This window comes from Coenobita brevimanus, chromosome 44, assembly GCF_032717465.1.
Source record: "Coenobita brevimanus isolate Jiangsu-jjx chromosome 44, ASM3271746v2, whole genome shotgun sequence".
Lineage (NCBI taxonomy): Eukaryota > Metazoa > Arthropoda > Malacostraca > Decapoda > Coenobitidae > Coenobita > Coenobita brevimanus.
The window spans coordinates 13,818,957-13,842,194 of record NC_136997.1 but is presented as its reverse complement, the minus strand read 5'-3'; the positions used below and the strand labels follow the sequence as shown (position 1 = coordinate 13,842,194).

The following is a 23,238-nucleotide window of genomic DNA, read 5'->3' as shown; positions in this document are numbered from 1 at the left end:
ATAATGTTATATATTTAAAATTTGATATGAAGTAAAACAACGCTTCTTTGCTTAAGGATTAAATAGGTGGCCAATGGGTGTGATGGAATAATGTGGAGCCTTGTTTATTGGTAATGGGTCTTCAGGTGTTACTACTACCACTACTACAACTACTACTACTACTACTACTACGACTACGACAACTACTACTACTACTACTACGACTACTACTACTAGTATCACTACTACTCCTACTATTACTACTGCTACTACTACCACAACTACTACTAGTAGTACTACAATTACTACTATAACTACTACTACCACTACCACTACCACTACCACTACTACTACTACTACTACTACTAATGCAAATACTAATACTACCACTGCTGCTGCTGCTGTTACTACTACTACTACCGCTGCTGCTACTACTACTACTACTACTACTACTACTACTTTTTTTTTCAGACATCACCTCCATCCATTGCGGAATTATATTGTGAAGATGAAAACCAACCTTCCTAATACATTTCACCATTTGGAGTTGTAATGTGAAGGTTAACACTAACCCTTGTATTACAATCCGCTGGCCCCAAGCACGCCAACGGCTGTGGTTACCAACCATCTACTATTACTATTATTATTTTATTTTATATTTATTGATAGTACAACGAAAATAAAGACATTAAACTATTGGAGTCGCCGGTCTATGCGACTTTCGACCACTGTACAGTACTTTCGTAATCCATACCCACCAGAGAGACAGGCCTGAGTGCCGATGATCTTGTGTCCCTGAGACATAGCAGAGCAGATCTCACGAGGGAGAATGACAGTCGACATCTCATCCAGGCCAGAACAGAACTCCGCGGTTGACGTTTCTTCTCAGAAAGAACCTCTGCCAGTCTCGAGTAGAATATCACCGACTCGGGACCCATCCCACCTGATGTTGTGAAGACAAGGGGAGTGAATCGGCCGTGGTCAACATGTTGGATCCTTTCTTGATAAATTCTGTTTTTTTCTTGTTCATTCCTTTTGTGTGCAGCTTCGAGAGACAGTTCGCAATTAAACGCTGCCATAGGATCAAATATGCCGATGTCGAAGAATGCACTCTTCCCACGTGTCCAGAAACCTCGAGCACTGACATCCACTCTTGCATCATTTGATGTGTTTGCTGTTCTGTGGGTGAAGTGCTCGCCGTCCAGTGGTATCAGGGGTGGCTCAATCATGACATCATGGCATATTTCCTGCAGCATTTTGGCAGTGAGGTTGTGTACTTCATTGTGCTGGATGCAAACAAGCCCTCCCTTCATGCATACCATTGCATGGTTTGCATCAAAAACAGTGCCACAGGCACAGTGTTGAGGCAGGTTCTCTATTGGCCACCCATATCTCAAGGCTATAGCGTCAATATATTCTCGTTTGTTGAAGTGGAAGCCTTTTGCCTTGAGAGGCAGGATTGTCAGCCAGTTCGATGGCCCAACGTCCTGTCCAATTTCAACTCTTCTGCACTGGTCTGGTGTTAGATGTTCGATTATGTGCTGCAGCTGGTCCTTTTGTCTTGCTTCACGCTTCTTGCTTATCTCTGTCTTTATGTGTTTCTACCTTTGGTGGTCGATTTCACTCGTCTCAACCTGGGCATAAATCTTCTGTGACAAGGATTCGGTGAGTCTGAGTGAATTTCTGTGTTCGTAGCATGCCACGGCTGCTGGATTTATAATGCCAAGGCCTCCCATCCTTCGTGGTTTTGCTAGAAGGTCCCTCTCATCTGGTGTGGGGATTTAGCCATTAGTTAGAGATGGGAGGAAAGAATCCCTGATAGCATCCTCCAGTGGTTGTAGCAGCAACTCGATGTCTGGTATTGTCCTCATCACGAAGGTCCACTTGTGCTTTACACAATAGGTAAATGTGCTGTATGCTGCATGGGGTTCTGTTTTTGCGTGGCTGGCTAGTGTATGAATTTCTTCTACCCATGTCTTTATCTTATCCATCACATATTTATCTTTGAATTCCTTAGTTCCAATCACAGCACCTAGATGCCTCTGACCTTCCTTGGTCACTGTCACGTTTGTGCCTCTAAATACTTCCTGTGCATCTTGAGAATAAGCTGGTTTTGCGATCAAGACGGACTTACTTGCATTAGGGTAGTAACCAATTTCAGGGCCATGAGATGTTACAAAGTCCCACCATTTCCTCACATCCTCATCCTTGCCAGCACCCGTGAGATCATCTGCATAGGCTACCTGTTTTACATTGGTGCCCTCGTATTTGATCTTTTGTTGCAGCACTGTCATCGCCAGGGCGTACATACCCATGGTGACGGGGTCCCCTTGGGTAGTTCGTTCTGTGGTCTGGATTACACAGACATCGTGAGCCGCTGTCTTACCCACAGTGTAGAGGTCTGCTGGTTCTTTATAGGTGTTTTCCACATATTGGGCAGATGCTGGGCATTTAACCTTGATGTTGTGCAGCATTGCCTCCCGGTTGATGGAAATAAATGCATTTGAGGCATCAACTAATAATATTGCCTGAGAGTTCTCTTCCTCATATATTTTCCTCATGGAGTGAACTGCTGCCTCACCTCCTGCCTGCTGGCCTGCACACACTTGGAGGTTGCCAACTGCCTGCTTCACATCATCTTTCACCACCTCCATGATGCATTTTCCTTTAATCCGTCTTAAGACTTCACCCACCCAAATGGGCCTGCATCCAGGATTCTTATCAAGGGGGATTAGTCTGCAAGCCGTCATTGCTTCGGTGTTACTGCACTGACTTGGAGCCAGCTTCCTCGCCAGTGAGGCAATTGTACTACACAGGTCTGTTGCTGCCTCCCGAAACTTGATGTTACTGACGATTACTCGCCAAGATTTTGCATCCAGGCCTGACGGTCCTGCCCCTCCCTGTGTGTTCATTGCCGTCCGCCACACCAAATCTCCAGTTATCCTGTCACATATGATGGGACTGGAAGGAGTGTTGTTGCTGTCAAGCTTTGACTGGGCACTTGCTTGTCGTGCAGTCGGGTGTTTTTCTTTTAGTTGTTGCATTGTTTCATCTGTCAGGTCAAGTACTCCGTTTGGTGATTCAGCTGACAGGGATCTTTTTGCCATTGAGACCTTCCCTTGTTTCATCTTGCTGCCAAAAATCCTTGCCACATCGTTGGTATTCTGATTTGTTCTGCCTCGGTTGATTATTCTCCTCTGCAAGGCCCTTCCTTCCTCAAGTAGTTTGTTGACTCCACCTCTTTTCTATGTTTCAACTCGCCTTTGGATGGCCTTAATATTTTCTTGGGCGGGTCTTGTTGAGGAAGAGATGTGGTATCAGTACAAGGACCTTCATAGAGAATGAGGCAATGGGTGAGTTATTGTTGTAATTGGCTCTCAGGCGAGTGATTTCCTTGATCATGTCAGTTGTTGCATTGTATTTGGAAGGTTCAAAAAGGTTACTTGACGATCATCCAACTGTTTTCTTATATGTGGTGTTCACCCAGGTTACTGCATTTTCTCGGGATTTCCCCATCTAGTATGTGGAATGACCTTCTCGCACAGACTTGTGAGGCTGTTCTGCTTCCTCGTTGTTTGTGTCACTACCGTTCTTGGGACGTATAATACCTGGATGATTCCCTCTTTCATGCACTCCTCTATGGTGGTCTTCATCCTGAGTTTCATTTCTATCATAAACTTCCTGATGTTCCTCACCCCCAACTTCACTACTATTCACTTCCCCATGGCGATTTACCATATCTCTCGCATCTTGGCGTCCATCCCTAACCCTCGCTTCACCACGGCGTCTTTCACCACCACGCATGTCTGTGTGATCATGCATATTGTCGGTGACCGCCCCATCAATTTTCATGTCAGCAATCTGTCGCCTGCCATGTTGGAAGCGGTCAAGTGCCGCTTCTGGTGGGCTGTGATTCCCTAGCACATACATACAAAAAGGTCCCAGCCTACAGTATGTGCACGGTGACCTGTTTCTTCCACATGAGCTTCTGATACACTTATGCTGCCCTCCGGAGCACTGACAACAATACTGTGGCATGGACAACATTGGACATGGTGTTAATAAAGTTTTCATACTGTGGTATAGTATTAATAATAATAATCATGGCTACTTTTTGTAGTCCTTTTAAATGAAAATTATATATAATGTTGCTAGAACTACTGTTATACTATACGATTCTTAAATTTAGGTTTGACATAAATGAAGAATGTGCTAGTTTTACTTCAGTTTTTGCAAATAATATGATGAAGTTCTGAAGCAATTTGCTCGTTTTTTACTAGTTTTGCATATCAGTTAATATCTTATTGGTCTGTCTTGTAATAATAAATGGCTGAACTGATAATGTTATGTATTTAAAGTTTGATATGAAGTACAACAACGCTTCTTTGCTTAAGGATTAAATAGGTGGCCAATGGGTGTGATGGAATAATGTGGAGCCTTGTTTATTGGTAATGGGTCTTCAGGTGTTACTACTACCACTACTACTACTACTACTACTACTACTACTACGACTACAACTACTAGAATTACTACTACGACTACTACTACTAGTATTACTACTACGACTACTACTACTAGTATTACTACTACGACTACTATTACTACTGCTACTACTACCACAACTACTACTAGTACTACTACTATTACTACTATGACTACTACTAATACTACTACTGCTGCTACTACTACTACTACTACCACTACCACTACCACTACCACAACCAAAACCACAACCACAACCACAACCACAACCACTACCACTACTACCACTACCACTACTACCACTACCACTACTACCACTACTACTACTACTACTACTAATGCAAATACTAATACTACCACTGCTGCTGCTGCTGCTACTACTACTACTACCGCTGCTACTACTACTACTACTACTACTACTACTACTACTTTTTTTTTCAGACATCACCTCCATCCATTGGGGAATTATATTGTGAAGATGAAAACCAACCTTCCTAATACATTTCACCATTTGGAGTTGTAATGTGAAGGTTAACACTAACCCTTGTATTACAATCCGTTGGCCCCAAGCACGCCAACGGCTGTGGTTACCAACCATCTACTATTATTATTATTATTTTATTTTATATTTATTGATAGTACAACGAAAATAAAGACATTAAACTATTGGAGTCGCCGGTCTATGCGACTTTCGACCACTGTACAGTAGTTTCGTAATCCATACCCACCAGAGAGACAGGCCTGAATGCCGATGATCTTGTGTCCCTGAGACATAGCAGAGCAGATCTCACGAGGGAGAATGACAGTCGACATCTCATCCAGGCCAGAACAGAACTCTGCGGTTGACGTTTCTTCTCAGAAAGAACCTCTGCCAGTCTCGAGTAGAATATCACCGACTCGGGACCCATCCCACCTGATGTTGTGAAGACAAGGGGAGTGAATCGGCCGTGGTCAACATGTTGGATCCTTTCTTGATAAATTCTGTTTTTTCTTGTTCATTCCTTTTGTGTGCAGCTTCGAGAGACAGTTCGCAATGACACGCTGCCATAGGATCAAATATGCCGATGTCGAAGAATGCACTCTTCCCACGTGTCCAGAAACCTCGAGCACTGACATCCACTCTTGCATCATTTGATGTGTTTGCTGTTCTGTGGGTGAAGTGCTCGCCGTCCAGTGGTATCAGGGGTGGCTCAATCATGACATCATGGCATATTTCCTGCAGCATTTTGGCAGTGAGGTTGTGTACTTCATTGTGCTGGATGCAAACAAGCCCTCCCTTCATGCATACCATTGCATGGTTTGCATCAAAGACAGTGCCACAGGCACAGTGTTGAGGCAGGTTCTCTATTGGCCACCCATATCTCAAGGCTATAGCGTCAATAAATTCTCGTTTGTTGAAGTGGAAGCCTTTTGCCTTGAGAGGCAGGATTGTCAGCCAGTTCGATGGCCCAACGTCCTGTCCAATTTCAACTCTTCTGCACTGGTCTGGTGTTAGATGTTCGATTATGTGCTGCAGCTGGTCCTTTTGTCTTGCTTCACGCTTCTTGCTTATCTCTGTCTTTATGTGTTTCTACCTTTGGTGGTCGATTTCACTCGTCTCAACCTGGGCATAAATCTTCTGTGACAAGGATTCGGTGAGTCTGAGTGAATTTCTGTGTTCGTAGCATGCCACGGCTGTCTGGATTTATAATGCCAAGGCCTCCCATCCTTCGTGGTTTTGCTAGAAGGTCCCTCTCATCTGGTGTGGGGATTTAGCCATTAGTTAGAGATGGGAGGAAAGAATCCCTGATAGCATCCTCCAGTGGTTGTAGCAGCAACTCGATGTCTGGTATTGTCCTCATCACGAAGGTCCACTTGTGCTTTACACAATAGGTAAATGTGCTGTATGCTGCATGGGGTTCTGTTTTTGCGTGGCTGGCTAGTGTATGAATTTTTTCTACCCATGTCTTTATCCTATCACTAACATATTTATCTTTGAATTCCTTAGTTCCAATCACAGCACCTAGATGCCTCTGACCTTCCTTGGTCAATGTCACGTTTGTGCCTCTAAATACTTCCTGTGCATCTTGAGAATAAGCTGGTTTTGCGATCAAGACGGACTTACTTGCATTAGGGTAGCAACCAATTTCAGGGCCATGAGATGTTACAAAGTCCCACCATTTCCTCACATCCTCATCCTTGCCAGCACCCGTGAGATCATCTGCATAGGCTACCTGTTTTACATTGGTGCCCTCGTATTTGATCTGTTGTTGCAGCACTGTCATCGCCAGGACGTACATACCCATGGTGACGGGGTCCCCCTGGGTAGTTCGTTCTGTGGTCTGGATTACACAGACATCGTGAGCCGCTGTCTTACCCACAGTGTAGAGGTCTGCTGGTTCTTTATAGGTGTTTTCCACATATTGGGCAGATGCTGGGCATTTAACCTTGATGTTGTGCAGCATTGCCTCCCGGTTGATGGAAATAAATGCATTTGAGGCATCAACTAATAATATTGCCTGACAGTCCTCTTCCTCGTTTATTTTCCTCATGGAGTAAACTGCTGCCTCACCTCCTGCCTGCTGGCCTGCACACACTTGGAGGTTGCCAACTGCCTGCTTCACATCATCTTTCACCACCTCCATGATGCATTTTCCTTTAATCCGTCTTAAGACTTCACCCACCCCAATGGGCCTGCATCCAGGATTCTTATCAAGGGGGATTAGTCTGCAAGCCGTCATTGCTTCGGTGTTACTGCACTGACTTGGAGCCAGCTTCCTCGCCAGTGAGGCAATTGTACTACACAGGTCTGTTGCTGCCTCCCGAAACTTGATGTTACTGACGATTACTCGCCAAGATTTTGCATCCAGGCCTGACGGTCCTGCCCCTCCCTGTGTGTTCATTGCCTTCTGCCACACCAAATCTCCAGTTATCCTGTCATATATGATGGGACTGGAAGGAGTGTAGTTGCTGTCAAGCTTTGACTGGGCACTTGCTTGTCGTGCAGTCGGGTGTTTTTCTTTTAGTTGTTGCATTGTTTCATCTGTCAGGTCAAGTACTCCGTTTGGTGATTCAGCTGACAGGGATCTTTTTGCCATTGAGACCTTCCCTTGTTTCATCTTGCTGCCAAAAATCCTTGCCACATCGTTGGTATTCTGATTTGTTCTGCCTCGGTTGATTATTCTCCTCTGCAAGGCCCTTCCTTCCTCAAGTAGTTTGTTGATTCCACCTCTTTTCTATGTTTCAACTCGCCTTTGGATGGCCTTAATATTTTCTTGGGCGGGTCTTGTTGAGGAAGAGATGTGGTATCAGTACAAGGACCTTCATAGAGAATGAGGCAATGGGTGAGTTATTGTTGTAATTGGCTCTCAGGCGAGTGATTTCCTTGATCATGTCAGTTGTTGCATTGTATTTGGAAGGTTCAAAAAGGTTACTTGACGATCATCCAACTGTTTCATTATATGTGGTGTTCACCCAGGTTACTGCATTTTCTCGGGATTTCCCCATCTAGTATGTGGAATGACCTTCTCGCACAGACTTGTGAGGCTGTTCTGCTTCCTCGTTGTTTGTGTCACTACCGTTCTGGGGACGTATAATACCTGGATGATTCCCTCTTTCATGCACTCCTCTATGGTGGTCTTCATCCTGAGTTTCATTTCTATCATAAACTTCCTGATGTTCCTCACCCCCAACTTCACTACTATTCACTTCCCCATGGCGATTTAACCCACCCAGCGCTTCCATATCTCTCGCATCTTGGCGTCCATCCCTAACCCTCGCTTCACCACGGCGTCTTTCACCACCACGCATGTCTGTGTGATCATGCATATTGTCGGTGACCGCCCCATCAATTTCCATGTCAGCAATCTGTCGCCTGCCATGTTGGAAGCGGTCAAGTGCCGCTTCTGGTGGGCTGTGATTCCCTAACACATACATACAAAAAGGTCCCAGCCTACAGTATGTGCACGGTGACCTGTTTCTTCCACATGAGCTTCTGATACACTTATGCTGCCCTCTGGAGCACTGACAACAATACTGTGGCATGGACAACATTGGACATGGTGTTAATAAAGTTTTCATACTGTGGTATAGTATTAATAATAATAATCATGGCTACTTTTTGTAGTCCTTTTAAATGAAAATTATATATAATGTTGCTAGAACTACTGTTATACTATACGATTCTTAAATTTAGGTTTGACATAAATGAAGAATGTGCTAGTTTTACTTCAGTTTTTGCAAATAATATGATGAAGTTCTGAAGCAATTTGCTCGTTTTTTACTAGTTTTGCATATCAGTTAATATCTTATTGGTCTGTCTTGTAATAATAAATGGCTGAACTGATAATGTTATGTATTTAAAGTTTGATATGAAGTACAACAACGCTTCTTTGCTTAAGGATTAAATAGGTGGCCAATGGGTGTGATGGAATAATGTGGAGCCTTGTTTATTGGTAATGGGTCTTCAGGTGTTACTACTACCACTACTACTACTACTACTACTACTACTACTACGACTACAACTACTAGAATTACTACTACGACTACTACTACTAGTATTACTACTACGACTACTACAACTAGTATTACTACTACGACTACTATTACTACTGCTACTACTACCACAACTACTACTAGTACTACTACTATTACGACTATGACTACTACTAATACTACTACTGCTGCTACTACTACTACTACTACCACTACCACTACCACTACCACAACCAAAACCACAACCACAACCACAACCACAACCACTACCACTACTACCACTACCACTACTACCACTACTACTACTACTACTACTAATGCAAATACTAATACTACCACTGCTGCTGCTGCTGCTACTACTACTACTACCGCTGCTACTACTACTACTACTACTACTTTTTTTTTCAGACATCACCTCCATCCATTGGGGAATTATATTGTGAAGATGAAAACCAACCTTCCTAATACATTTCACCATTTGGAGTTGTAATGTGAAGGTTAACACTAACCCTTGTATTACAATCCGTTGGCCCCAAGCACGCCAACGGCTGTGGTTACCAACCATCTACTATTACTATTATTATTTTATTTTATATTTATTGATAGTACAACGAAAATAAAGACATTAAACTATTGGAGTCGCCGGTCTATGCGACTTTCGACCACTGTACAGTAGTTTCGTAATCCATACCCACCAGAGAGACAGGCCTGAATGCCGATGATCTTGTGTCCCTGAGACATAGCAGAGCAGATCTCACGAGGGAGAATGACAGTCGACATCTCATCCAGGCCAGAACAGAACTCTGCGGTTGACGTTTCTTCTCAGAAAGAACCTCTGCCAGTCTCGAGTAGAATATCACCGACTCGGGACCCATCCCACCTGATGTTGTGAAGACAAGGGGAGTGAATCGGCCGTGGTCAACATGTTGGATCCTTTCTTGATAAATTCTGTTTTTTTCTTGTTCATTCCTTTTGTGTGCAGCTTCGAGAGACAGTTCGCAATGACACGCTGCCATAGGATCAAATATGCCGATGTCGAAGAATGCACTCTTCCCACGTGTCCAGAAACCTCGAGCACTGACATCCACTCTTGCATCATTTGATGTGTTTGCTGTTCTGTGGGTGAAGTGCTCGCCGTCCAGTGGTATCAGGGGTGGCTCAATCATGACATCATGGCATATTTCCTGCAGCATTTTGGCAGTGAGGTTGTGTACTTCATTGTGCTGGATGCAAACAAGCCCTCCCTTCATGCATACCATTGCATGGTTTGCATCAAAGACAGTGCCACAGGCACAGTGTTGAGGCAGGTTCTCTATTGGCCACCCATATCTCAAGGCTATAGCGTCAATAAATTCTCGTTTGTTGAAGTGGAAGCCTTTTGCCTTGAGAGGCAGGATTGTCAGCCAGTTCGATGGCCCAACGTCCTGTCCAATTTCAACTCTTCTGCACTGGTCTGGTGTTAGATGTTCGATTATGTGCTGCAGCTGGTCCTTTTGTCTTGCTTCACGCTTCTTGCTTATCTCTGTCTTTATGTGTTTCTACCTTTGGTGGTCGATTTCACTCGTCTCAACCTGGGCATAAATCTTCTGTGACAAGGATTCGGTGAGTCTGAGTGAATTTCTGTGTTCGTAGCATGCCACGGCTGTCTGGATTTATAATGCCAAGGCCTCCCATCCTTCGTGGTTTTGCTAGAAGGTCCCTCTCATCTGGTGTGGGGATTTAGCCATTAGTTAGAGATGGGAGGAAAGAATCCCTGATAGCATCCTCCAGTGGTTGTAGCAGCAACTCGATGTCTGGTATTGTCCTCATCACGAAGGTCCACTTGTGCTTTACACAATAGGTAAATGTGCTGTATGCTGCATGGGGTTCTGTTTTTGCGTGGCTGGCTAGTGTATGAATTTCTTCTACCCATGTCTTTATCTTATCACTAACATATTTATCTTTGAATTCCTTAGTTCCAATCACAGCACCTAGATGCCTCTGACCTTCCTTGGTCACTGTCACGTTTGTGCCTCTAAATACTTCCTGTGCATCTTGAGAATAAGCTGGTTTTGCGATGAAGACGGGCTTACTTGCATTAGGGTAGCAACCAATTTCAGGGCCATGAGATGTTACAAAGTCCCACCATTTCCTCACATCCTCATCCTTGCCAGCACCCGTGAGATCATCTGCATAGGCTACCTGTTTTACATTGGTGCCCTCGTATTTGATCTGTTGTTGCAGCACTGTCATCGCCAGGACGTACATACCCATGGTGACGGGGTCCCCCTGGGTAGTTCGTTCTGTGGTCTGGATTACACAGACATCGTGAGCCGCTGTCTTACCCACAGTGTAGAGGTCTGCTGGTTCTTTATAGGTGTTTTCCACATATTGGGCAGATGCTGGGCATTTAACCTTGATGTTGTGCAGCATTGCCTCCCGGTTGATGGAAATAAATGCATTTGAGGCATCAACTAATAATATTGCCTGACAGTCCTCTTCCTCGTTTATTTTCCTCATGGAGTAAACTGCTGCCTCACCTCCTGCCTGCTGGCCTGCACACACTTGGAGGTTGCCAACTGCCTGCTTCACATCATCTTTCACCACCTCCATGATGCATTTTCCTTTAATCCGTCTTAAGACTTCACCCACCCCAATGGGCCTGCATCCAGGATTCTTATCAAGGGGGATTAGTCTGCAAGCCGTCATTGCTTCGGTGTTACTGCACTGACTTGGAGCCAGCTTCCTCGCCAGTGAGGCAATTGTACTACACAGGTCTGTTGCTGCCTCCCGAAACTTGATGTTACTGACGATTACTCGCCAAGATTTTGCATCCAGGCCTGACGGTCCTGCCCCTCCCTGTGTGTTCATTGCCTTCTGCCACACCAAATCTCCAGTTATCCTGTCATATATGATGGGACTGGAAGGAGTGTAGTTGCTGTCAAGCTTTGACTGGGCACTTGCTTGTCGTGCAGTCGGGTGTTTTTCTTTTAGTTGTTGCATTGTTTCATCTGTCAGGTCAAGTACTCCGTTTGGTGATTCAGCTGACAGGGATCTTTTTGCCATTGAGACCTTCCCTTGTTTCATCTTGCTGCCAAAAATCCTTGCCACATCGTTGGTATTCTGATTTGTTCTGCCTCGGTTGATTATTCTCCTCTGCAAGGCCCTTCCTTCCTCAAGTAGTTTGTTGATTCCACCTCTTTTCTATGTTTCAACTCGCCTTTGGATGGCCTTAATATTTTCTTGGGCGGGTCTTGTTGAGGAAGAGATGTGGTATCAGTACAAGGACCTTCATAGAGAATGAGGCAATGGGTGAGTTATTGTTGTAATTGGCTCTCAGGCGAGTGATTTCCTTGATCATGTCAGTTGTTGCATTGTATTTGGAAGGTTCAAAAAGGTTACTTGACGATCATCCAACTGTTTCATTATATGTGGTGTTCACCCAGGTTACTGCATTTTCTCGGGATTTCCCCATCTAGTATGTGGAATGACCTTCTCGCACAGACTTGTGAGGCTGTTCTGCTTCCTCGTTGTTTGTGTCACTACCGTTCTGGGGACGTATAATACCTGGATGATTCCCTCTTTCATGCACTCCTCTATGGTGGTCTTCATCCTGAGTTTCATTTCTATCATAAACTTCCTGATGTTCCTCACCCCCAACTTCACTACTATTCACTTCCCCATGGCGATTTAACCCACCCAGCGCTTCCATATCTCTCGCATCTTGGCGTCCATCCCTAACCCTCGCTTCACCACGGCGTCTTTCACCACCACGCATGTCTGTGTGATCATGCATATTGTCGGTGACCGCCCCATCAATTTCCATGTCAGCAATCTGTCGCCTGCCATGTTGGAAGCGGTCAAGTGCCGCTTCTGGTGGGCTGTGATTCCCTAACACATACATACAAAAAGGTCCCAGCCTACAGTATGTGCACGGTGACCTGTTTCTTCCACATGAGCTTCTGATACACTTATGCTGCCCTCTGGAGCACTGACAACAATACTGTGGCATGGACAACATTGGACATGGTGTTAATAAAGTTTTCATACTGTGGTATAGTATTAATAATAATAATCATGGCTACTTTTTGTAGTCCTTTTAAATGAAAATTATATATAATGTTGCTAGAACTACTGTTATACTATACGATTCTTAAATTTAGGTTTGACATAAATGAAGAATGTGCTAGTTTTACTTCAGTTTTTGCAAATAATATGATGAAGTTCTGAAGCAATTTGCTCGTTTTTTACTAGTTTTGCATATCAGTTAATATCTTATTGGTCTGTCTTGTAATAATAAATGGCTGAACTGATAATGTTATGTATTTAAAGTTTGATATGAAGTACAACAACGCTTCTTTGCTTAAGGATTAAATAGGTGGCCAATGGGTGTGATGGAATAATGTGGAGCCTTGTTTATTGGTAATGGGTCTTCAGGTGTTACTACTATCACTACTACTACTACTACTACGACTACAACTACTAGTATTACTACTACGACTACTACTATTAGTGTTACTACTACGACTACTACTATTAGTATTACTACTACGACTACTTTTACTACTGCTACTACTACCACAACTACTACTAGTACTACTACTATTACTACTATGACTACTACTAATACTACTACTGCTGCTACTACTACTACTACTACCACTACCACTACCACTACCACAACCACAACCACAACCACTACCACTACTACCACTACTAATACTACTACTACTAATGCAAATACTAATACTACCACTGCTGCTGCTGCTGCTACTACTACTACTACCGCTGCTACTACTACTACTACTACTACTACTACTTTTTTTTTCAGACATCACCTCCATCCATTGTGGAATTATATTGTGAAGATGAAAACCAACCTTCCTAATACATTTCACCATTTAGAGTTGTAATGTGAAGGTTAACACTAACCCTTGTATTACAATCCGTTGGCCCCAAGCACGCCAACGGCTGTGGTTACCAACCATCTACTATTACTATTATTATTTTATTTTATATTTATTGATAGTACAACGAAAATAAAGACATTAAACTATTGGAGTCGCCGGTCTATGCGACTTTCGACCACTGTACAGTAGTTTCGTAATCCATACCCACCAGAGAGACAGGCCTGAGTGCCGATGATCTTGTGTCCCTGAGACATAGCAGAGCAGATCTCACGAGGGAGAATGACAGTCGACATCTCATCCAGGCCAGAACAGAACTCCGCGGTTGACGTTTCTTCTCAGAAAGAACCTCTGCCAGTCTCGAGTAGAATATCACCGACTCGGGACCCATCCCACCTGATGTTGTGAAGACAAGGGGAGTGAATCGGCCGTGGTCAACATGTTGGATCCTTTCTTGATAAATTCTGTTTTTTTCTTGTTCATTCCTTTTGTGTGCAGCTTCGAGAGACAGTTCGCAATGACACGCTGCCATAGGATCAAATATGCCGATGTCGAAGAATGCACTCTTCCCACGTGTCCAGAAACCTCGAGCACTGACATCCACTCTTGCATCATTTGATGTGTTTGCTGTTCTGTGGGTGAAGTGCTCGCCGTCCAGTGGTATCAGGGGTGGCTCAATCATGACATCATGGCATATTTCCTGCAGCATTTTGGCAGTGAGGTTGTGTACTTCATTGTGCTGGATGCAAACAAGCCCTCCTTCATGCATACCATTGCATGGTTTGCATCAAAGACAGTGCCACAGGCACAGTGTTGAGGCAGGTTCTCTATTGGCCACCCATATCTCAAGGCTATAGCGTCAATAAATTCTCGTTTGTTGAAGTGGAAGCCTTTTGCCTTGAGAGGCAGGATTGTCAGCCAGTTCGATGGCCCAACGTCCTGTCCAATTTCAACTCTTCTGCACTGGTCTGGTGTTAGATGTTCGATTATGTGCTGCAGCTGGTCCTTTTGTCTTGCTTCACGCTTCTTGCTTATCTCTGTCTTTATGTGTTTCTACCTTTGGTGGTCGATTTCACTCGTCTCAACCTGGGCATAAATCTTCTGTGACAAGGATTCGGTGAGTCTGAGTGAATTTCTGTGTTCGTAGCATGCCACGGCTGTCTGGAATTATAATGCCAAGGCCTCCCATCCTTCGTGGTTTTGCTAGAAGGTCCCTCTCATCTGGTGTGGGGATTTAGCCATTAGTTAGAGATGGGAGGAAAGAATCCCTGATAGCATCCTCCAGTGGTTGTAGCAGCAACTCGATGTCTGGTATTGTCCTCATCACGAAGGTCCACTTGTGCTTTACACAATAGGTAAATGTGCTGTATGCTGCATGGGGTTCTGTTTTTGCGTGGCTGGCTAGTGTATGAATTTCTTCTACCCATGTCTTTATCTTATCACTGACATATTTATCTTTGAATTCCTTAGTTCCAATCACAGCACCTAGATGCCTCTGACCTTCCTTGGTCACTGTCACGTTTGTGCCTCTAAATACTTCCTGTGCATCTTGAGAATAAGCTGGTTTTGCGATCAAGACGGACTTACTTGCATTAGGGTAGTAACCAATTTCAGGGCCATGAGATGTTACAAAGTCCCACCATTTCCTCACATCCTCATCCTTGCCAGCACCCGTGAGATCATCTGCATAGGCTACCTGTTTTACATTGGTGCCCTCGTATTTGATCTGTTGTTGCAGCACTGTCATCGCCAGGGCGTACATACCCATGGTGACGGGGTCCCCCTGGGTAGTTCGTTCTGTGGTCTGGATTACACAGACATCGTGAGCCGCTGTCTTACCCACAGTGTAGAGGTCTGCTGGTTCTTTATAGGTGTTTTCCACATATTGGGCAGATGCTGGGCATTTAACCTTGATGTTGTCCAGCATTGCCTCCCGGTTGATGGAAATAAATGCATTTGAGGCATCAACTAATAATATTGCCTGACAGTCCTCTTCCTCATATATTTTCCTCATGGAGTAAACTGCTGCCTCACCTCCTGCCTGCTGGCCTGCACACACTTGGAGGTTGCCAACTGCCTGCTTCACATCATCTTTCACCACCTCCATGATGCATTTTCCTTTAATCCGTCTTAAGACTTCACCCACCCCAATGGGCCTGCATCCAGGATTCTTATCAAGGGGGATTAGTCTGCAAGCCGTCATTGCTTCGGTGTTACTGCACTGACTTGGAGCCAGCTTCCTCGCCAGTGAGGCAATTGTACTACACAGGTCTGTTGCTGCCTCCCGAAACTTGATGTTACTGACGATTACTCGCCAAGATTTTGCATCCAGGCCTGACGGTCCTGCCCCTCCCTGTGTGTTCATTGCCTTCTGCCACACCAAATCTCCAGTTATCCTGTCATATATGATGGGACTGGAAGGAGTGTAGTTGCTGTCAAGCTTTGACTGGGCACTTGCTTGTCGTGCAGTCGGGTGTTTTTCTTTTAGTTGTTGCATTGTTTCATCTGTCAGGTCAAGTACTCCGTTTGGTGATTCAGCTGACAGGGATCTTTTTGCCATTGAGACCTTCCCTTGTTTCATCTTGCTGCCAAAAATCCTTGCCACATCGTTGGTATTCTGATTTGTTCTGCCTCGGTTGATTATTCTCCTCTGCAAGGCCCTTCCTTCCTCAAGTAGTTTGTTGATTCCACCTCTTTTCTATGTTTCAACTCGCCTTTGGATGGCCTTAATATTTTCTTGGGCGGGTCTTGTTGAGGAAGAGATGTGGTATCAGTACAAGGACCTTCATAGAGAATGAGGCAATGGGTGAGTTATTGTTGTAATTGGCTCTCAGGCGAGTGATTTCCTTGATCATGTCAGTTGTTGCATTGTATTTGGAAGGTTCAAAAAGGTTACTTGACGATCATCCAACTGTTTCATTATATGTGGTGTTCACCCAGGTTACTGCATTTTCTCGGGATTTCCCCATCTAGTATGTGGAATGACCTTCTCGCACAGACTTGTGAGGCTGTTCTGCTTCCTCGTTGTTTGTGTCACTACCGTTCTGGGGACGTATAATACCTGGATGATTCCCTCTTTCATGCACTCCTCTATGGTGGTCTTCATCCTGAGTTTCATTTCTATCATAAACTTCCTGATGTTCCTCACCCCCAACTTCACTACTATTCACTTCTCCATGGCGATTTAACCCACCCAACGCTTCCATATCTCTCGCATCTTGGCGTCCATCCCTAACCCTCGCTTCACCACGGCGTCTTTCACCACCACGCATGTCTGTGTGATCATGCATATTGTCGGTGACCGCCCCATCAATTTCCATGTCAGCAATCTGTCGCCTGCCATGTTGGAAGCGGTCAAGTGCCGCTTCTGGTGGGCTGTGATTCCCTAACACATACATACAAAAAGGTCCCAGCCTACAGTATGTGCACGGTGACCTGTTTCTTCCACATGAGCTTCTGATACACTTATGCTGCCCTCTGGAGCACTGACAACAATACTGTGGCATGGACAACATTGGACATGGTGTTAATAAAGTTTTCATACTGTGGTATAGTATTAATAATAATAATCATGGCTACTTTTTGTAGTCCTTTTAAATGAAAATTATATATAATGTTACTAGAACTACTGTTATACTATACGATTCTTAAATTTAGGTTTGACATAAATGAAGAATGTGCTAGTTTTACTTCAGTTTTTGCAAATAATATGATGAAGTTCTGAAGCAATTTGCTCGTTTTTTACTAGTTTTGCATATCAGTTAATATCTTATTGGTCTGTCTTGTAATAATAAATGGCTGAACTGATAATGTTATGTATTTAAAGTTTGATATGAAGTAAAACAAAGCTTCTTTGCTTAAGGATTAAATAGGTGGCCAATGAGTGTGATGGAATAATGTGGAGCCTTGTTTATTGGTAATGGATCTTCAGGTGTTACTACTACCACTACTACTACTACTACTACTACTACGACTACTACTACTACGACTACTCCTACTACGACTACTACTACTAGTATTACTACTACGAGTACTACTACTAGTATTACTACTACTCCTACTATTACTACTGCTACTACTACCACAACTACTACTAGTACTACTACTATTACTACTATGACTACTATTACTACTACTACTACTGCTGCTACTTACTACTACTACTACCACTACTACTACTACTACCACAACCACAACCACAACCACAACCACTACCACTACTACCACTACTATCTACTACTACTACTAATGCAAATACTAATACTACCACTGCTGCTGCTGCTGCTGCTACTATTACTACTACCGCTGGTACTACTACTACTACTACTACTACTACTTTTTTTTTCAGACATCACCTCCATCCATTGGGGAATTATATTGTGAAGATGAAAACCAACCTTCCTAATACATTTCACCATTTGGAGTTGTAATGTGAAGGTTAACACTAACCCTTGTATTACAATCCGTTGGCCCCAAGCACGCCAACGGCTGTGGTTACCAACCATCTACTATTACTATTATTATTTTATTTTATATTTATTGATAGTACAACGAAAATAAAGACATTAAACTATTGGAGTCGCCGGTCTATGCGACTTTCGACCACTGTACAGTAGTTTCGTAATCCATACCCACCAGAGAGACAGGCCTGAGTGCCGATGATCTTGTGTCCCTGAGACATAGCAGAGCAGATCTCACGAGGGAGAATGACAGTCGACATCTCATCCAGGCCAGAACAGAACTCTGCGGTTGACGTTTCTTCTCAGAAAGAACCTCTGCCAGTCTCGAGTAGAATATCACCGACTCGGGACCCATCCCACCTGATGTTGTGAAGACAAGGGGAGTGAATCGGCCGTGGTCAACATGTTGGATCCTTTCTTGATAAATTCTGTTTTTTCTTGTTCATTCCTTTTGTGTGCAGCTTCGAGAGACAGTTCGCAATGACACGCTGCCATAGGATCAAATATGCCGATGTCGAAGAATGCACTCTTCCCACGTGTCCAGAAACCTCGAGCACTGACATCCACTCTTGCATCATTTGATGTGTTTGCTGTTCTGTGGGTGAAGTGCTCGCCGTCCAGTGGTATCAGGGGTGGCTCAATCATGACATCATGGCATATTTCCTGCAGCATTTTGGCAGTGAGGTTGTGTACTTCATTGTGCTGGATGCAAACAAGCCCTCCCTTCATGCATACCATTGCATGGTTTGCATCAAAGACAGTGCCACAGGCACAGTGTTGAGGCAGGTTCTCTATTGGCCACCCATATCTCAAGGCTATAGCGTCAATAAATTCTCGTTTGTTGAAGTGGAAGCCTTTTGCCTTGAGAGGCAGGATTGTCAGCCAGTTCGATGGCCCAACGTCCTGTCCAATTTCAACTCTTCTGCACTGGTCTGGTGTTAAATATTCGATTATGTGCTGCAGCTGGTCCTTTTGTCTTGCTTCACGCTTCTTGCTTATCTCTGTCTTCATGTGTTTCTACCTTTGGTGGTCGATTTCACTCGTCTCAACCTGGGCATAAATCTTCTGTGACAAGGATTCGGTGAGTCTGAGTGAATTTCTGTGTTCGTAGCATGCCACGGCTGCTGGATTTATAATGCCAAGGCCTCCCATCCTTCGTGGTTTTGCTAGAAGGTCCCTCTCATCTGGTGTGGGGATTTAGCCATTAGTTAGAGATGGGAGGAAAGAATCCCTGATAGCATCCTCCAGTGGTTGTAGCAGCAACTCGATGTCTGGTATTGTCCTCATCACGAAGGTACACTTGTGCTTTACACAATAGGTAAATGTGCTGTATGCTGCATGGGGTTCTGTTTTTGCGTGGCTGGCTAGTGTATGAATTTCTTCTACCCATGTCTTTATCTTATCACTGACATATTTATCTTTGAATTCCTTAGTTCCAATCACAGCACCTAGATGCCTCTGACCTTCCTTGGTCACTGTCACGTTTGTGCCTCTAAATACTTCCTGTGCATCTTGAGAATAAGCTGGTTTTGCGATCAAGACGGACTTACTTGCATTAGGGTAGTAACCAATTTCAGGGCCATGAGATGTTACAAAGTCCCACCATTTCCTCACATCCTCATCCTTGCCAGCACCCGTGAGATCATCTGCATAGGCTACCTGTTTTACATTGGTGCCCTCGTATTTGATCTGTTGTTGCAGCACTGTCATCGCCAGGGCGTACATACCCATGGTGACGGGGTCCCCTTGGGTAGTTCGTTCTGTGGTCTGGATTACACAGACATCGTGAGCCGCTGTCTTACCCACAGTGTAGAGGTCTGCTGGTTCTTTATAGGTGTTTTCCACATATTGGGCAGATGCTGGGCATTTAACCTTGATGTTGTGCAGCATTGAATCCCGGTTGATGGAAATAAATGCATTTGAGGCATCAACTAATAATATTGCCTGACAGTCCTCTTCCTCATATATTTTCCTCATGGAGTGAACTGCTGCCTCACCTCCTGCCTGCTGGCCTGCACACACTTGGAGGTTGCGAACTGCCTGCTTCACATCATCTTTCACCACCTCCATGATGCATTTTCCTTTAATCCGTCTTAAGACTTCACCCACCCCAATGGGCCTGCATCCAGGATTCTTATCAAGGGGGATTAGTCTGCAAGCCGTCATTGCTTCGGTGTTACTGCACTGACTTGAAACCAGCTTCCTCGCTAGTGAGGCAATTGTATTACACAGGTCTGTTGCTGCCTCCCGAAACTTGTTGTTACTGACGATTACTCGCCAAGATTTTGCATCCAGGGCTGACGGTCCTGCCCCTCCCTGTGTGTTCATTGCCTTCTGCCACACCAAATCTCCAGTTATCCTGTCATATATAATGGGACTGGAAGGAGTGTAGTTGCTGTCAAGCTTTGACTGGGCACTTGCTTGTCGTGCAGTCGGGTGTTTTTCTTTTAGTTCTTGCATTGTTTCATCTGTCAGGTCAAGTACTCCGTTTAGTGATTCAGCTGACAGGGATCTTTTTGCCATTGAGACCTTCCCTTGTTTCATCTTGCTGCCAAAAATCCTTGCCACATCCTTGGTATTCTGATTTGTTCTGCCTCGGTTGATTATTCTCCTCTGCAAGGCCCTTCCTTCTTCAAGTAGGTTGTTGATTTCACCTCTTTTCCATGTTTCAACTCGCCTTTGGATGGTCTTAATATTTTCTTGGGCGGGTCTTGTTGAGGAAGAGATGTGGTATCAGTGCAAGCACCTTCATAAAGAATGAGGCAATGGGTGAGTTATTGTTGTAATTGGCTCTCAGGCGAGTGATTTCCTTGATCATGTTAGTTGTAGCATTGCATTCGGAAGGTTCAAAAAGGTTACTTGATGATGATCCAACTGTTTCATTATATGTGGTGTTCACCCAGGTTACTGCATTTTCTCGGGATTTCCCCATCTAGTATGTGGGATGACCTTCTCGCACAGAATTGTGAGGCTGTTCTGTTTCCTCGTTGTTTGTGTCACTACCGTTCTGGGGACGTATAATACCTGGATGATTCCCTCTTTCATGCACTCATCTGTGGTGGTCTTCATCCTGAGTTTCATTTCTATCATAAACTTCCTGATGTTCCTCACCCCCAACTTCACTACTATTCACTTCCCCACGGCGATTTAACCCACCCAACACTTCCATATCTCTCGCATCTTGGCGTCCATCCCTAACCCTCGCTTCACCACGGCGTCTTTCACCACCACGCATGTCTGTGTGATCATGCATATTGTCGGTGACCGCCCCATCAAATTCCATGTCAGCAATCTGTCGCCTGCCATGTTGGAAGCGGTCAAGTGCCGCTTCTGGTGGGCTGTGATTCCCTAACACATACATACAAAAAGGTCCCAGCCTACAGTATGTGCACGGTGACCTGTTTCTTCCACATGAGCTTCTGATACACTTATGCTGCCCTCTGGAGCACTGACAACAATACTGTGGCATGGACAACATTGGACATGGTGTTAATAAAGTTTTCATACTGTGGTATAATATTAATAATAATAATCATGGCTACTTTTTGTAGTCCTTTTAAATGAAAATTATATATAATGTTACTAGAACTACTGTTATACTATACGATTCTTAAATTTAGGTTTGACATAAATGAAGAATGTGCTAGTTTTACTTCAGTTTTTGCAAATAATATGATGAAGTTCTGAAGTAATTTGCTCGTTTTTTACTAGTTTTGCATATCAGTTAATATCTTATTGGTCTGTCTTGTAATAATAAATGGCTGAACTGATAATGTTATGTATTTAAAGTTTGATATGAAGTAAAACAACGCTTCTTTGCTTAAGGATTAAATAGGTGGCCAATGGGTGTGATGGAATAATGTGGAGCCTTGTTTATTGGTAATGGGTCTTCAGGTGTTACTATTACCACTACTACTACTACTACTATTACTAATACTACTACTAATACGACTACTACTACTAGTATTACTACTACGACTACTACTACTAGTATTACTACTACGACTACTACTACTAGTATTACTACTACGTCTACTATTACTACTGCTACTACTACCACAACTACTACTAGTACTACTACTATTACTACTATGACTACTACTAATACTACTACTGCTGCTACTACTACTACTACTACCACTACTAATACCACTACTACTACTACCACTACCACAAACACAACCACAACCACAAACACAACCACTACCACTACCACTACTACCACTACTACTACTACTACTACTACTAATGCAAATACTAATACTACCACTGCTGCTGCTGCTGCTAGTACCACTACTACTTTTTTTTTCAGACATCACCTCCATCCATTGGGGAATTATATTGTGAAGATGAAAACCAACCTTCCTAATACATTTCACCATTTGGAGTTGTAATGTGAAAGTTAACACTAACCCTTGTATTACAATCCGTTGGCCCCAAGCACGCCAACGGCTGTGGTTAGCAACCATCTACTATTACTATTATTATTTTATTTTATATTTATTGATAGTACAACGAAAATAAAGACATTAAACTATTGGAGTCGCCGGTTTATGCGACTTTCGACCACTGTACAGTAGTTTCGTAATCCATACCCACCAGAGAGACAGGCCTGAGTGCTGATGATCTTGTGTCCCTGAGACATAGGAGAGCAGATCTCACGAGGGAAAATGACAGTCGACATCTCATGCAGGCCAGAACAGAACTCCGCGGTTGACGTTTTTCTCAGAAAGAACCTCTGCCAGTCTCGAGTAGAATATCACCGACTCGGGACCCATCCCACCTGATGTTGTGAAGACAAGGGGAGTGAATCGGCCGTGGTCAACATGTTGGATCCTTTCTTGATAAATTCTGTTTTTTTCTTGTTCATTCCTTTTGTGTGCAGCTTCGAGAGACAGTTCGCAATGACACGCTGCCATAGGATCAAATATGCCGATGTCGAAGAATGCACTCTTCCC

The 23,238-nt window shown here is 43.9% G+C and overlaps 1 protein-coding gene and 2 pseudogenes across 1 annotated transcript; all 3 read right to left on the bottom strand.

The window, feature by feature from the left end:
* Positions 1–689: 689 nt before the first annotated feature.
* On the bottom strand, positions 690–8,500 carry LOC145397987 (uncharacterized; annotated as a pseudogene).
* A 1,081-nt stretch (positions 8,501–9,581) lies between these two features.
* LOC145397986 (uncharacterized) lies at positions 9,582–11,187 on the bottom strand. Its single transcript, XM_080270954.1, has 2 exons — positions 11,184–11,187; positions 9,582–10,246 (listed from the first exon to the last, which is right to left on the bottom strand). Exons 1-2 carry the CDS (start codon positions 11,185–11,187, stop codon positions 9,582–9,584), a joined length of 669 nt encoding a protein of 222 aa, XP_080127080.1.
* Positions 11,188–13,983: 2,796 nt separating this feature from the next.
* On the bottom strand, positions 13,984–22,964 carry LOC145397984 (uncharacterized; annotated as a pseudogene).
* Between the last annotated feature and the right edge of the window lie 274 nt (positions 22,965–23,238).